Source organism: Oncorhynchus clarkii, chromosome 20, assembly GCF_045791955.1.
Source record: "Oncorhynchus clarkii lewisi isolate Uvic-CL-2024 chromosome 20, UVic_Ocla_1.0, whole genome shotgun sequence".
Taxonomy (NCBI): Eukaryota; Metazoa; Chordata; class Actinopteri; order Salmoniformes; family Salmonidae; genus Oncorhynchus; species Oncorhynchus clarkii.
Genome location: NC_092166.1, coordinates 65266466 through 65281788, shown reverse-complemented (window position 1 = coordinate 65281788; position 15323 = coordinate 65266466). Strand labels below are relative to the sequence as shown.

The 15323-nt window shown below is 46.1% G+C and overlaps 1 protein-coding gene across 1 annotated transcript in view; it reads left to right on the top strand.

The window, feature by feature from the left end:
- LOC139376737 (transformation/transcription domain-associated protein) overlaps positions 1–15085 on the top strand; it is an 82032-nt gene extending 66947 nt beyond the window's left edge. The window contains exons 65-73 of the mRNA XM_071119627.1: positions 647–737; positions 1131–1330; positions 2420–2681; positions 6170–6395; positions 6491–6708; positions 8592–8776; positions 8926–9129; positions 12118–12312; positions 13295–15085. Of these exons, the coding sequence (XP_070975728.1) occupies positions 647–737; positions 1131–1330; positions 2420–2681; positions 6170–6395; positions 6491–6708; positions 8592–8776; positions 8926–9129; positions 12118–12312; positions 13295–13579 (1866 nt within the window). The 3' untranslated portion in view covers positions 13580–15085. The remainder of the gene's footprint in view (positions 1–646; positions 738–1130; positions 1331–2419; positions 2682–6169; positions 6396–6490; positions 6709–8591; positions 8777–8925; positions 9130–12117; positions 12313–13294) is intronic.
- Positions 15086–15323: the final 238 nt, after the last annotated feature.

Genomic DNA, 15323 nt, shown 5'->3' with positions numbered 1-15323 from the left:
GTTAGTGAGGTGTCTCTTTACACCTACAGGTTATTCCTCACCCCTCTGTCAGCAGGGTAGGGGAACAGGGGTGTAGGGTGTCAGTCTAATGGGGCCTGAGAGGAGCTGTGGTCTGGGCTCAACCACCTTGTTGTCTCTGTCATCAAGGCCTCACTGTCACTGTGCATAACTCCCGTGTGTTGAGTTGTTCGGCGTTCTATCTCCCACCTAGCAAAAGGTGCTGAGCTCACACCTATGGCCGTCCACCTGTCAAACTCTTACATCCATCCTGTTTATTCCCTGGATTGTTTGTGTCAAATCGTGTTTGGTTTTCTGAGGTGTCTTGATGACGTCTGTAGAAATGTAGATTATGGAGTGTATAGTTTGCGGATAAAGTTAATGCCGCTGAACTTAGGTCAGTCTCTAGCAGTCTAAGCCAAGGCAACCCTCTAAATTTAGCCACAGAGTTGTTGGAACCTGAAATACCCTCCAGGGTTTCATATCATATCTCCATTACACATTACACAGCTGCTTGTAGGGTATCAATGTTGGATATTCTTTGGGATTCTCTGCAGCGTACACTCCTCTCCTGTGTGCAATGAGATCTCTGAGGGTAGCTTCTTCTTTGAATGGTAATCTGACCCCCCCCCCCCCCGCTGTCTGCTAGGTGGGACGAGTGTACCCCCAGGCAGTCTACTTCCCCATCCGCACCCTCTACCTGACGCTCAAGATCGAGCAGAGGGAACGCTACAAGAGCGGTAAGTTGTGTGCGTGCCGGTTTCACCACGGTTTGAACATTAAAGGTGATGTTATGTCCCCTTTTGGACACGAAGGGTATGACTGTGTTTGAAAGCGGCGCTACTGTTGAGTAGCGTATTTATGTATTCACCTTGTAGATACAGGAGGGTTCTAGCTCACTGACTTCTTAAAGAAAAGCGTTTATCAAACAAAGCTATGACTTTGTTTTGCAGGCTTTGAAGTGCATTTTAGAACTCATTGTCTTTTTGCTTCCTAATGCCTTTTCTTTTATCTACACTCTCTCCTTTTCTCTTCTCTCTCATCTTTCTCACATCACTACCCCTCGATTCTGCCTCCACTGTCTTCACACCTCGTTTTTCTCTCTCCCCACCTCTTCCTCCTCTCCTCTCTAGACTCGGGCCAGCAGCAGCCCAGTTCGGTGGGGGCCCAGACCCACTCGGCGTCTGACCCGGGCCCCATCAGGGCCACGGCCCCTATGTGGCGCTGCAGCAGGATCATGCACATGCAGCGAGAGCTGCACCCCACCCTGCTCTCCTCTCTGGAGGGCATTGTGGACCAGATGGTCTGGTTCAGAGAGAACTGGCACGAAGAGGTGAGGCAGGGGCACCTGGTCACCTGGGATGGTGGTGAGAGGGTGTGTGTGTGTTAGAGGACTGTGTTAGTCAGCGACCCATGAATCCTTCATCCTCCTGAGTATTTATTTATATTCTACTCAGGAATGCAACGGAAATACCGGTGCAGACTGGCCTCCGTAGAGACATTTCTAAACAAATTCAGATTTTTTTTAGAAATGGTATGTTAACCCCCAGGTTTAACCACTGTTCAGTTCCCTGGCCACTGGTTTAAACAAGACAACTCTGCATCAACCTCCAACTCCTTCCCTGTATCCACACAACTCTCCCTTCTCTCCTCTGGCTCTCTTGTCAATGCTGTATGACTGAGTACACAGAGCTGCCAATTCCCTGTCCTCCTACACACCCAGGCACTCATCTGTTCTCCTATTTTCCACCACTACCATTAGCCACATCTGTTCAGTCCGGTGCTCCTCTCTACCTGAGTAGTCTGAAGCCCTGTTGAAGGAAGGGCTCTGTCATGTTTCTGACATGGCGAAGCTAAACTGCGACTTTTCCATCCAACCTCCAACACAGCGAGCTTACAGACTGGAAAAAGGAAGTGACTGTCAGTGAACGCAACATTTACACAGAGGATTAACTTATTTTTCCTGAAACACTTTCAGCACCCACCTCTGGAATCACTCCCTCATCTAGAACACTATATCCTACCCCCCTATAGAAACCTTGACTGGTTTCTATAAACCGGGAGAGCGCTGACATAATACAAGCTTCCAAATGCAACTCGCCGGTGCTGCAAAGTGCTTTAGCAATGCTGCGTGGGAGAGGGGGGGGTAGTAGTGTCTGTGCTCGGGGCTGCAGTCCGTTCCATTGGTTAAACCTGGACAGAGGAACACCGTGGGAACAACCTCACCTGGATACACCTGCCTGGGGAGAGGAGTTTTCAGTAGGGGGGGGGGACTATTGGAAAAGGAGGGAGGGTTGGCGGATTAGGGGGGTAAGGTGAGCTTGTGGGTGGCATATTTTGCTCACTATCAGCATTTTTAGGGTCAGAAACAGTGTATTATACATGTTCATGATCAATATCTTCCTCCCCCCTTCCCATCCAGGTCCTGAGACAGCTCCAGCAGGGTCTGTTTAAGTGCTACTCGGTGGCGTTCGAGAAGAGCGGTGCCGTGTCGGACGCCAAGATCACGCCGCACACGCTGAACTTCGTCAAGAAGCTGGTGAGCACTTTTGGCGTGGGGCTGGAGAACGTCTCCAACGTTTCCACCATGTTCTCCAGCGCGGCGTCTGAGTCGCTCGCCCGCCGAGCCCAGGCCACCGCTCAGGACCCGGTCTTCCAGAAGATGAAGGGACAGTTCACCACAGGTACACACTGCTCTAACCTCATGTAGTTTGTTACTTTTGCTAGGTTAATTATTTCCCTATTATTGATTTTATTTTTAAGAAATATAACTCACTTTTGGAATCTTACTAACAGTGTTGACCCATAGGAGTGTAGGGGTAAATCTCAAATCACCCCCTATTCCTTATGCAGTGCTCCGTCTCATTCTAGCCATAGCCAGACATAACCAAGCTGCCAGATGTAGCCACGCTGTGTGCATCAGCAGGCCAGGGTTATTTTTCACCAGGCAGAAACAACAGAACAGTGTTGTTCCGGAACGTAATTGGGGCTTCTGAACCAGATGATTTGATTTAATGGAGGGCTGACGTATGTGTGTGTGTGCGTGTTTGCTGGGCTGGTTTGGGGTGTTGATTACACAGGCATTACACAGCTCTGCTAATCCAACCCACTGACTTGCCCTCCAGGCCTGTTTAGCGGTCATTTGGGTACATACAGGCACAGCATGTGGAGAAGATCAAAACGGTGCTTACTGGTACTGCAGCTCCAATGAGAGTTCAGTTTCAACTGAAGGATGTTTAATAGCAGTAAGAGAAACTGTTGAAAAACTATATAATTTTTTTTATTGTGGCCTTTGTATTTGACCTCAGCAACTGTTGTAACTCAAATCATCAGCCTACCACATACTGCTTTCATAACAATACCTTGGAAACAGTTATGCAGAAGTTAATTTGAATCATGAAGCGCTCCGTTTATCTCTCGTATGCATGTATTTGTGCATGTTAGTCAGCGACCCATGAGACAGACCCTCATCCTCCTGAGTATTTATTTATATTCTACTTAGGAATGCAACAGACAGACAGGTGCAGACTGGCCCACGTAGAGACATTTCTAAAAAACAAATTCTTCTTTTTTGGAAATAGTACGTTAACCCCCAGGTTTAACCACAGTTCAGTTCCCTGGCCACTGGTTTAAACTAAGAATCTCTGCTGCAACCTCCAACTCCTTCCCTGTATCCACACAACTCTCCCTCCTCTCCTCTGGCTCTCTTCTCAACACTGTATGACTGAGTACACACACACAGAGCTGCTCATTCCCTGGCCTCCCTCTGTTCCCCCTCTTTTCCACTTCTGTTTTCCCCTCCACCAGACTGGAGAGGCTAGCTGAGCTAATGTGTCTGGCTAAGGTACTGCATGTTGACTGGGCAGGGAGAGGGAGAGAGGCTAGCTGGGCTAATGTGTCTGGCTAAGGTACTGCATGTTGACTGGGCAGGGAGAGGGAGAGAGGCTAGCTGGGCTAATGTGTCTGGCTAAGGTACTGCATGTTGACTGGGCAGGGAGAGGGAGAGAGGGCCAGAGAATAGAGAGCGAGAGAATGAAAATAAAATACAAAAGAGGGAAAGATAATTGAGTAATGGAGAAATTGAAAATTAGGAACACGAGCCTATGAGAGAGATGGAAAGCGGTAGAAGGGGAGCGTGTGGCATTCATTCATGTTAGCAGATGTGTGGGTACTGGGTGCCAGCTGTGTTGGCTCGGCCAGGCGTCACCGGAGCTCCGACTCACAGGGTGCCTGCCGTCGCTCCCCAGCTGTACCCACGCCAACCGAGCGCCGCAGAGAAACCCGACAAGCCTCCGGAGCGGAACAAACAGGGTTTACAGCCCCGCACTTCTGCTGCTGCCGAGCAGCCAACCTCGCTGCGTTACCCGCTCCCTCCCTTGCTTTCCCTGGGTTTGTGGGCCGGAAAATCTGTGTTTATGTGCGCACACATAACATTAGTCAGAGGGGACTGGGGGGGGGGCATTCAAATCCAATTATGGGGAATGCTCTTTGCACGAGGTACTGTTTTCTAAATGGATTCACTCCAAAGCTCTCTGCTTGTCAGATCCCTGGAAAAAAATATTTGAAATAACTTCACTGTTCACAGCAGCCAGCGCATGTTTTCAGCTACAATATGTTCACCTATCTCTGTCAGGCTCTCAAACTACAGTACATTGGCCACATGGCATGTGAATGCTCTTGAGTTTTTCAAACAATTTTCACACTGAAATAACTTTTCTGTAAAAGGACATTTTACTTGGCTATGAGAAACACTCTGATAGGATTTTCTTATTTTGTCTGATGGGTTGTGCAGGTGAACATACAGAAATAAGTCTCCCTGCACTGAATCTACCGGACTAAACATTTTCTATTTTTATCAATAACAAATATAGCAGTTCAACACACAATCACACCAGTAGCCTTCTGCACTGCTGTTGTTGTATGAGACTGAGGTCCAGACAGCCAACCAGTGGCCATCCAGCCGTTACATCTATTGCTGAACAAACCACTGAGTATAACTCACCTGAGACTTCCTGCTGCTGCGATAAAGTCTAGGGGCTATTTATAGAGACGGACCACCGACCACTGTGGTTCTCTGGTTATGGGGAGGGGAGGGGGAGGGGTGTGAAAGAGGGCGAGTTACATGCCTCCTAGTGTTCCAGTCTCCGGTCAGGGAGAAGGTAGCTGTTTTAGGAGACTATGGATCAGAGAGAAGGGGGCTTGTTGTTCACAGAAGCATGAGATGACTGATCAGCGGTCAGTGAAAAAAGGAGCTGAAATAGCCCACCTCCTTACTTCTGCTCTGACTCAGGTTCTACTATATGGCCAAGCTCCAATGTGTCAAAATGTGTTATATTTTCAGCTCTCCTATTATTTCCTATTTTTACATCACAAAACAATTGAGATGGTAATGAATTCTTGTAAAATGAAGACAGCCACAGTTCATGTATTCTATTTGTAGGTTATATATACTTTTATGCTGCTGAATCATTGGCAATTCAATAAGACTAGCCTAATTCACCGTTTCCCCTAGGCTAGCAAACAGCAGGCAGGTAAAATGGATGCTACGAAGGAACATTGGATTTTTAAAAAAGGTTTATTTAAAGTGTAAGAGTTCACTCCGAAAGAGGTTTGAAATGGCAAGGCCTTTCATTCTCTGATACACTTTCATGGTTTCATTACAACAAGCAGAGCACAACAGGCTTGTAATAATGGAGCAGGTTTGTACCTGTTTGATAAAGATGTCCTGGGGCCATCACCGTGGCTCCCTTTCTGCTTGCACCTTTTGTTCTATCGTTCCCTCCCAAGAATATGCACAATGTCAGTTGTGTCTTGAATATGAAATGTAAACCCTTGTGATTGTATCAGTAGACTAGCTCCATGGGGGACTGGGTGGAAAACGTACAGCACTTTGGTTGATATGGCAACGAAGCGCTTATTTCTGCCTCTTACACATTGGTTCTTTTCAGTCTCAGCTTTGCTGTCATTGGTCATTTATCTTATTGCCTTATTTCCATCTGTCAATCTGACCATTTTTGAGTTCTCTTTGACCCTTAATAGATAAACCATTTGAACCCAAACTTTGAATTTTATAGTTGTCAGTCTAGGCTTTGGTGTTGGCTTCCTTCTAATCTAACAGGTTGTCTACCTCCACTTAATAATAACCTCCTGCTGGTCATCTGTCTCCATGCAGACTTTGACTTCAGCGTGCCTGGCTCCATGAAGCTCCACAACCTCATCTCTAAGCTCAAGAAGTGGATCAAGATCCTGGAGGCCAAGACCAAGCAGCTGCCCAAGTTCTTCCTGATCGAGGAGAAGTGTCGCTTCCTTAGCAACTTCTCAGCCCAGACCGCCGAGGTGGAGATCCCTGGGGAGTTCCTCATGCCCAAACCCACACACTATTACATCAAGATCGCACGGTGAGGAGGGTGCACGTTTATATAGAAAGTATGTGCACACACAAGTGTTACACATCCATTACCTCCAGGTACTAACTGTGTCGTGTTTCCTTCAGGTTCATGCCCAGAGTGGAGATAGTCCAGAAACACAACACGGCAGCACGACGTCTCTACATCAGAGGTCACAATGGGAAGATCTACCCCTACCTGGTGATGAACGATGCCTGTCTGACTGAGTCCCGCAGGGAGGAGAGGGTCCTGCAGCTACTGAGGCTGCTCAACCCCTGTCTGGAGAAGAGGAAGGAGACCACCAAGAGACACCTCTTCTTTACTGGTATAACACACACTGGGCTAGCTCTCTCCACCGTCTCTAGTCTCAGACCACCAAGAGACACATTATTCCTGGGACAACTCTCTGGACTATTGTTTTACGTCTGTCTGGTCTCCTTCCCTGTCCTCTGCTCTTTCATATATCATTCTACAGGTCTGTCTGGTCTCTCCTTTCCTCTCTGACTCTCCTCTTTCATATATCATTCTACAGGTCTGTTTCTCTCATTTTCTTCTTGGCAGGCCAGTTTTTTTGACAGGCAGTCTAAAATCTCCTCTGTGTATCTTGGGCTCTCAACCCAGGAATAGAGAATTCAAGGAGCGAGTAGAAATGTCAAGTGTAGCTCAGTCTAAACTGTTTTTCCAAGGGCATGTCTATACAGTCCGATAAGGCAGGCGGGTGATGTTTAAATCCTAGCAACCTCTTTAGTTGTACTGTACATGTGGTTTTCTTTAAAGAAAAATATGGCAGAGGAGAGAGGAATGGGAGAAATGAAATTGAGGTGAATTGTCGACATGTGTCAGGGCAGAGAATGTCAGTGAGTGAATGAAATAAGATGCAAGGTTATTCCCACGGGAGGCTGGCTGGGAGATTGAATCTAAATTGCCTTTCTGTGATTGATTTATCAGTATTATGGTGAACCACTTCCAGGTCAGAGGTCAAGGGCATCCTCATGGGGGGGCTACATACTTCTGGTCTGATGACCTAAAGTGCATTTCAAAATAGAATAAGAGGGCTCATGTCTTTCCTTTCATCTGATCTGAAGAGATGGGATAGACATTTAGAGAGACTGAGTGTACAAAACATTAGGAACACCTTCTCAATATTGAGTTGCACAACTCCTTTTGCCATCAGAACAGCGTCAGTTCATTGGGCCATGGACTCTACAAGGTGTTGAAAGCGTTCCACAGGGATGCTGGCCCATGTGGACTCCAATGCTTCCCACAGTTGTGTCAAGTTGGCTGGATGTTCTTTGGGTGGTGGACCATTCTTGTTAAACAAGGGAAACTGTTGCGTGTGAAAAACCCAATAGCGTTGCAGTTCTCAACACACTCAAACCTATGCGCCTGGCACCTACTATCATACTCTGTTCAAAGGCACTTAAAACTTGTCTTGCACATTCACCCTCTGAATGGCACACATGCACAATTCATGTCTCAAGCCTTAAAAATCCTTTAACCTGTCTCCTCCCCTTCATCTACACTGAAGTGGATTTAACAAGTGACTTCAATAAGGGATAATAGCTTTTACCTGGTCAGTCTGTCATGGAAAGAGCAGGTGTTCTTAATGTTTTGTTCACTCATTGTAAATTAGATAGATGGGTTATACATTAGAGGGGGATGGGAGAGACTCATTCGCTCTCTCTCACAATCCCATTGTATACACAATTTCCTTTCCTGTCCTCCCCCAGTTTTCCTTCCATCCAGATGTTTGCCCACTCTCCCTCTCAGCGACTGATTGGGTTGTTTAAGAGGGAATGTGGACTTCTGTGGTCCCTCTACTCATTCCCTCTAAGTGAAATGTGTTCGGTTGGTGGTTTACCATGTTATGTAAATGTTTCCGTGGGTGTGATTTACATTCCAGGTTCTGTCCTCTGAACCTCTAGTAACCCTAGTGTTACCTCTTGTGTTGACACATCTTAGGTCAGATATGTAGACCTGTTGTGCAGTGTTGGGTGTACTAGTTTACTTTACACAGTGTATTGAAATGAAGATGGCTTGTTTTGCCTTGGAAAATGTAGATGTTTAGTATTGCAATGTTGTATTGAGGTGGCTTTCTCTCTCCCTCTCTCGCCCTCCAAGGTTAGGTTGTATACAGTGTATGGATGTGTGTAATCAGTTTACCATCTTATTAAATTGTGCTTACTCTCCCCCTTCCTATCTCTCCAGTCCCCAGGGTGGTAGCTGTGTCTCCTCAGATGCGTCTGGTAGAGGACAACCCATCATCTCTGTCTCTGGTGGAGATCTATAAGCAACGCTGTGCCAAGAAAGGCATTGAGCACGACAACCCCATCTCACGCTACTATGACCGCCTGGCTACTGTACAGGCTAGAGGCACACAGGCCAGCCACCAGGTACTGTCTGGAACATACGCATGGAGACACACACATACAACGACTGTCTGGCTACTGTACAGACCAGTGGCACACTGGCCAGCCACCAGGTACTGTCTGGAACACACAGACACACTCCCTCTGACTCTAACCTCCCCTGTCCCCACCAGGTGCTGCGTGACATTCTGAAGGAGGTGCAGGGGAACATGGTACCTCGCAGCATGCTGAGGGAGTGGGCGTTACACACCTTCCCCAACGCTACAGACTACTGGACCTTCAGAAAGATGTTCACCATCCAGCTGTCTCTCATCGGCCTGGCTGAATTCATGTTACACCTCAACCGCCTCAACCCTGAGATGCTGCAAATAGCACAGGTAGGGGGAGAGCAACGAGCGCACACACACACACACCTGGACATACACACACAGACACGTGCATGCACACACACTAGGGCTTGGTGACATCATATCACGATTTTTCAAATCTTGATGGTATTTTATGCCTTTTAATAATAAGAGCTCTGAATATGCTTTATGGGTAGTTCATGACCCCAGGGTGGCAACACATACATTCTAAATGATTTCAATGGGTCTTTCTCCATTCTGATTGTTTTATACTGTTCAATCCAACTTCATTTCCACACTGCCACACAGGGCTGCATGATATTGGCAAAAAACCTAGGCCTAGTTAATTGGTGAACTGTTGGAGTCCTAGAAATATAATGATAAACTATAGTTTATATGTAGTGGGCAGCGCCTTGATACATTGTTTTGACATGACAACAAATGAATAAGCCAGGGAGGAATTATTGAGAGGGTAGGAAGCAAAGTGTTGGTCAGTGTTTCCAGGGGACCCTAATTCGATGTTACATTACGTAGCTAGCGAACATTCATGCTTCGCCTAGTCCTCTCTGATTTAAAAGATACCGTGATTGAGCAACTGCTCTCCATTGAGTGACAAGGGCAGGGCAGGGCATGCAGCAGGAGAGGGAGAAAGACGACTCGAGGAGCAAACAGCTAACTATAAAAATGGACATTACATTCGCCGGAGTTTCATATCACATTTTTACAAACCAAACATTGAAATACCGTTATGGAACGAAAAGTTTAAAAAATTAAACTGGTCCGTTCATTTCTCCTGGTATAAGGTAAAATATAGTTTACCGCCCAACCCTAACACACACAGATAAACGCATACTCACACTCATAAAAGCGTGTACACACACACACACACCTAACCCAGCCAAGGACACGTGGCGAAGGGAATTTGAAGCAGTCTGTCAAAGGAGGATTCATGTCAAGGAGACTAATTCAGTATGGAGATGTTCCTCCTCAGATTCATTAGAGATGCGCATCGCTCTGACTGGTAATATGCATGACTTCCTCTCTATGACATCAATGCAGCCCTGTCAGTCAGTGAGCCTCTATGGGACGATGCTGTTTTGACAGTCAGTCTTATTCAGACTCTTTGCTCTGCTATCAGAGACCATTCAATATAAAGAGCGCAGAGTGTGTGTCGCACCAGAGCAGTGGTACACACACGCGCGCACGGTCCTTTCGGAGGGCAGAGAGTATATCTCTGAAAGTCATTATTAAAGATGATTGTGTGGAACAGACGGACAGCCTCCTCTCCTTTCCCCTCTCCTCTTCTATGATCTGCTGACAGGCGTTTCACTGGGCAGCTAAGCGGACGCATTAAGCCCCTTCTCTGCCTGTTCCACGCCATAGATCCCATTAGCCACAGGCAGGATTACACGCACGCACACACGCGCATGCACGCACAGTGACACCAGCATATCAAGGACATTACTGACATGTGTAACCACTAGCCTAGCCCCAATAAACACCCCAATAACCCCATATTTTACCACTAGAATAGTCAGCTTTTCTAACATAGTGCATTGAGATGGTTTGGCCTCTGCCTGCCCCCATCCTCAGAGTATGGATTGTAATGTCACCTCCCTCGTATTGTTGACTCAGTCTATTGATACAGCGTCAAAGTGGATTAGCAGTCACCTGTTAATGTGTTATTATTCAGGACCCTGCCTCAGTCCGGAGCCAGAGAAGTTTCTCTCTGAGCTTCTCTGATCCTCCGGGGGTCTAGCGTCTAACCCTGTTGGGGGAAAAAAACTCAAATGAAATGCTTTTGCCATAAAGCTGTCATAAGCACACTCACTTTCTCCCATAAACAGCTTATCTTCCCAGAATGCTCTTTCCTCTTCATATGGGTCCCTCTTTACACAAACGCAGGCTTAAAGACAAAGTCCTGCTGTATATACTTAACTCGACAGAGAAAGAGGGATGGAGGGATTATGGATGTGCTTGGGGTGATATGTTGTTTTATGGTGCTCTGTCTACGGCAGATCAATAAAAGCAGCCATTTTGTAGTTAAACACTTTACTGGAAGGCAGCTGTATCCTGTCCATGGGTTCTATACAGGAGAAACATGTCCATAGAGAATACCTCAGGAGAATGTTTATAGATGACTTGTCTTAGTGATTGTACACGGTGGAATCCAGACTGGAATCTACAGTGCATTCAGAAAGTTTTCAGACCCCTTGACTTTTTGCACATTTTGTTACGTTACAGCCTTATTCTAAAATGGATGAAATTGTCATCCCCCCACATCAATCTACACACACTACCCCACAATGACAAAGAAAATACAGGTTTTTAGACATTTGCAAATGTTTTTGTTGTTGAAATATCACATTTTTCATCAGTATTCAGACCCTTTACTCTGTACTTTGTGACGCACCTTTGGCAGCGATTTACAGCCTTGAGTCTTCTTGGGTATGACGCTACAAGCTTGGCACACCTGTATTTGGGGAGTTTCTCTGCAGATCCGCTCAAGCTCTGTCAGGTTGGATGGGGAGCGTTGCTGCACAGCTATTTTTAGGTCTCTAGAGATGTTCGATCATGTTCAAGTCTGGGATCTGTCTGGGCCACTCAAGGACATTCATAGATATGTCCCGAAGCCACTTCTGCATTGTCTTGCCTGTGTGCTTAGAGGTCCTGAGCGCTCTGGAGCAGGTTTTCATCAAAGACTTTGCTCAATTAATCTTTCCCTCGATCCTGACAAGGCTCCCAGTCCCTGCTGCTGAAAAACATCCCCACAGCATGATGCTAAATCTGTTTCTTGCTTTGTCATTATGGAGTATTGTGTGTAGATTGACGAGGAACATTTTTAATTTAATCAATTTTAGAATAAGGCTGTAATTAACAAAATGTGGAAAAAGTTTACAAATGCACTGTGAGGCAATATCAGGAAGTGTAGAGACACACACACACACACACACACACACACACACACACACACACACACACACTGATCCTAACCGTTATACTTCTCTCCTCCAACAGGACACGGGGAAGCTGAATGTGTCTTACTTCCGCTTCGACATCAACGATGCCACTGGTGATCTGGACGCCAACCGGCCCGTGCCCTTCCGTCTGACGCCCAACATCTCAGAGTTCCTGACCACCATCGGCGTCTCTGGCCCCCTCACCGCCTCCATGATCGCTGTGGCACGCTGCTTTGCTCAACCAAACTTCAAGGTAAGCACACACACCTGTTGTACAACAGCAAATTACTTTCATAGTTTGTTAGCTATGTTTATTGGACAAAAATAATGAATCGGCATATCACAGTTTAAATTGAAGTCATGGTTGGTGAGAATTATCCTTTACATTGGTAGACCACTACTGTGCACCGCGTAGAACTCACTGGTAGAACCATACACTTGAATTAAGTTTAAAGTGTGAGCGGACTCATTTCTCAATTCTTGTCTTAATTTAGACACTATAATTCTTGATGGATGTTATTCTGTGTGGGTGTTTTACATCCCACAAATGTAAACTTGGAGGGAAATTCACTGAGGCGTATCAAAACAAAAACAACAGCCTCTCAGCCTCAGTCCCAGCTGTGGCAGGAGGAGGGCTGTATATCTATGTTGGTCCTGTAATGATAGGGCATCAGGCAGGCAGCTATATGTCTATGTATAGCTTCATCCTGTAGCTACAGCCAGAGAGGGGCTGCTTCCTTCAGGAGGTGAACAAACTGGGATGTTGAAGACGGGGCTTTTGGATGGAGGGCGTGCAGCGATGCGCACACAGAGAGCTAGAAATACACACACACACACACACACACACAGAGAGCTGGAGATGTATCCCAGAGGCCACTGCTTTCTTTGGTGGGGTGGCGGAGTGGTGGTTACACATACTTACTGGGAGAGAAGACGGTTGTTCTGACAAGCAGGCCCTCAACACACCATAAAGTGTGCACAATGAGTGGAGAAGACCGAGTACCCAGCTAGGTGGTTAGCTAGTATTGTGGTCTCTGTATAGTTTATATGGCTGCTGTGTCTAGCCCTACCCAACATGGTGAGTTAACAATACACAGTGGTTTCACAGTATCTCATGGTTCCTGAATTAGTATCAATTCATAGTTCGGTTCCCATAAATAGTCTTGCTAGAGTGCAAGATGCATTTAGCTGCTCCCCATCATTCTCTGTTCTCTCCTCTCCTTCTCCCCCACTAGGTGGACGGCATCCTGAAGGCGGTGCTCCGTGACGAGATCATCGCGTGGCACAAGAAGACCCAGGAGGACACGTCCATGCCCCTGTCCCCAGCAGGCCAGCCTGAGAACATGGACTCCCAGCAGCTAGTGTCCCTGGTGCAGAAGGCTGTGACGGCCATCATGACCAGGCTCCACAACCTGGCCCAGTTCGAGGGAGGGGAGTCAAAGGTCAACACCCTGGTGGCTGCTGCCAACAGCCTGGACAACCTCTGTCGCATGGACCCTGCCTGGCACCCCTGGCTATAAGGGGGGAGAGGAGATGCCTGGCAGCCCTGGTTGTGAGGGGGGGGAAGATTAAGAAGACAATGGACATGATAAAACCTATGAAATGAGGGGGTTCTAATGCACATTATAAACAGAGTGGTTTGAACCCTGGATGCTGATTGACAGACAGCCGTGGTATATCAGACCTTATACCACGGGTATGACAAAATATTTATTTTTACTGCCCTAATTATGTTGGTGACCAGTTTATAATAGTAATAAGGCACCTCCGGGGGTTGGTGGCGTATGTCCAATATACTGAACCGGGGCTACGGGCTGTATCCAAGCACGCCTCGTTGCGTCACGCCTAAGAACTGCCCTAGCTGTGGTATTTTGGCCATATACCACACCCCCTCGGGCCTTATTGCTTATGCTGCTCACACAACCATAAGATGTCATCATTGGCCACTGAATAGCGTGACAGGCGCCTTTCACTATTGAGCCACAGAAAAGAGGAAATCATAAGATGTAAACTGGAAGTGAAGAAAATGCTTTTGTCATGTAGAAATGGTTCTGTCAGGTATTATTTTTGAAGCGGGCTTCCTGGTCTCAAGTTGAAAGGATGCAGCGATTTACTGTAGCAAGCAAACAAAGCAAGGGAACGATGTAGCGAAGTTGAGTGCTGCAGAACCAGCCAGTCAACCCATGTTATCAGGAAATAGCCTGGTAAAACCAGTCTGGACACGTTCAGTCTTGTTTAACCAGGCTAATCAGGAAACTCACTATGATGGAGAAACTAAGGCACTCGAACCAAACGTAGTCTGACACATGTTTATTCTGCATCGCCTCTCTCTACACTTGACTTACTGTGTGTTGTGTATATCATCCCTCCATGAAAATGGAACAGTCCAGGGAGTATTGGAGTAAGTACAGTACTGTTTTATAATGCTCATTTTGTTTAGAGGTCATATGATTTTCAGTTGACGTTGTAATCGTCTCAACGAGTCTTTTCTAAGTTTACAAGTTGACTCCAGTGAATCCAGTTAAACATATTCTAAGCCCTTCTTTTTGAGTTTGTATTATTATTTAAATACCAAATTATGTGTTTGACATTTTTTTTATATATCCCTAAAAAATGTAGAATATAATGCTCTTGTGAATAATTATGCTGTGACATTCCTTTTCACTGCCTGGAGTGTGTGTACTGTACAATGTCCGAGCTACTCAAAAGCCATTTTTACTTTAGGTTTTCGTTCTATTGCAGCTGTCAGAGGTCTAGATGAGGATATTTTTTTTTTAAGCTGATTGAATTCCCTTTAGCACAACTGTCTTGCACTCAAGCGTTCAGGTTCAAGACTGTACTCCGTAAGCAGTATCTATACATACAGCATCTCTGTAGTAGCCTATATGAGCTACACTGAGATGATTTTTGTATGCGTTATCCCCCATTTTTTTGTAAAGGTACAGTGCTTTTCGACCAACTGAAGGATTGTTACCTCCTGCCTTGTAAATATGCATTTTGTTTTAATAAAATGCTCTTTTAAATAATTTCCATTTTCTGGAGACCCTTGTTTGTGTGTCGCCATTCAATTTCACGGTAAAGAGAACCAAGTCCTGGATTTGAATTACATATCAAGTCAGACAGTGCATCTCATACCCATTCAGTTACAATAGAGTTGATGAAATGACACTTCTTTCAGGGAAGAAAAGACCTTGTCTTACATTGCAGTCGCTACCTCTCACATTGCACACATCATGCTTGGCACAAAGGGAGATCAATCAATCG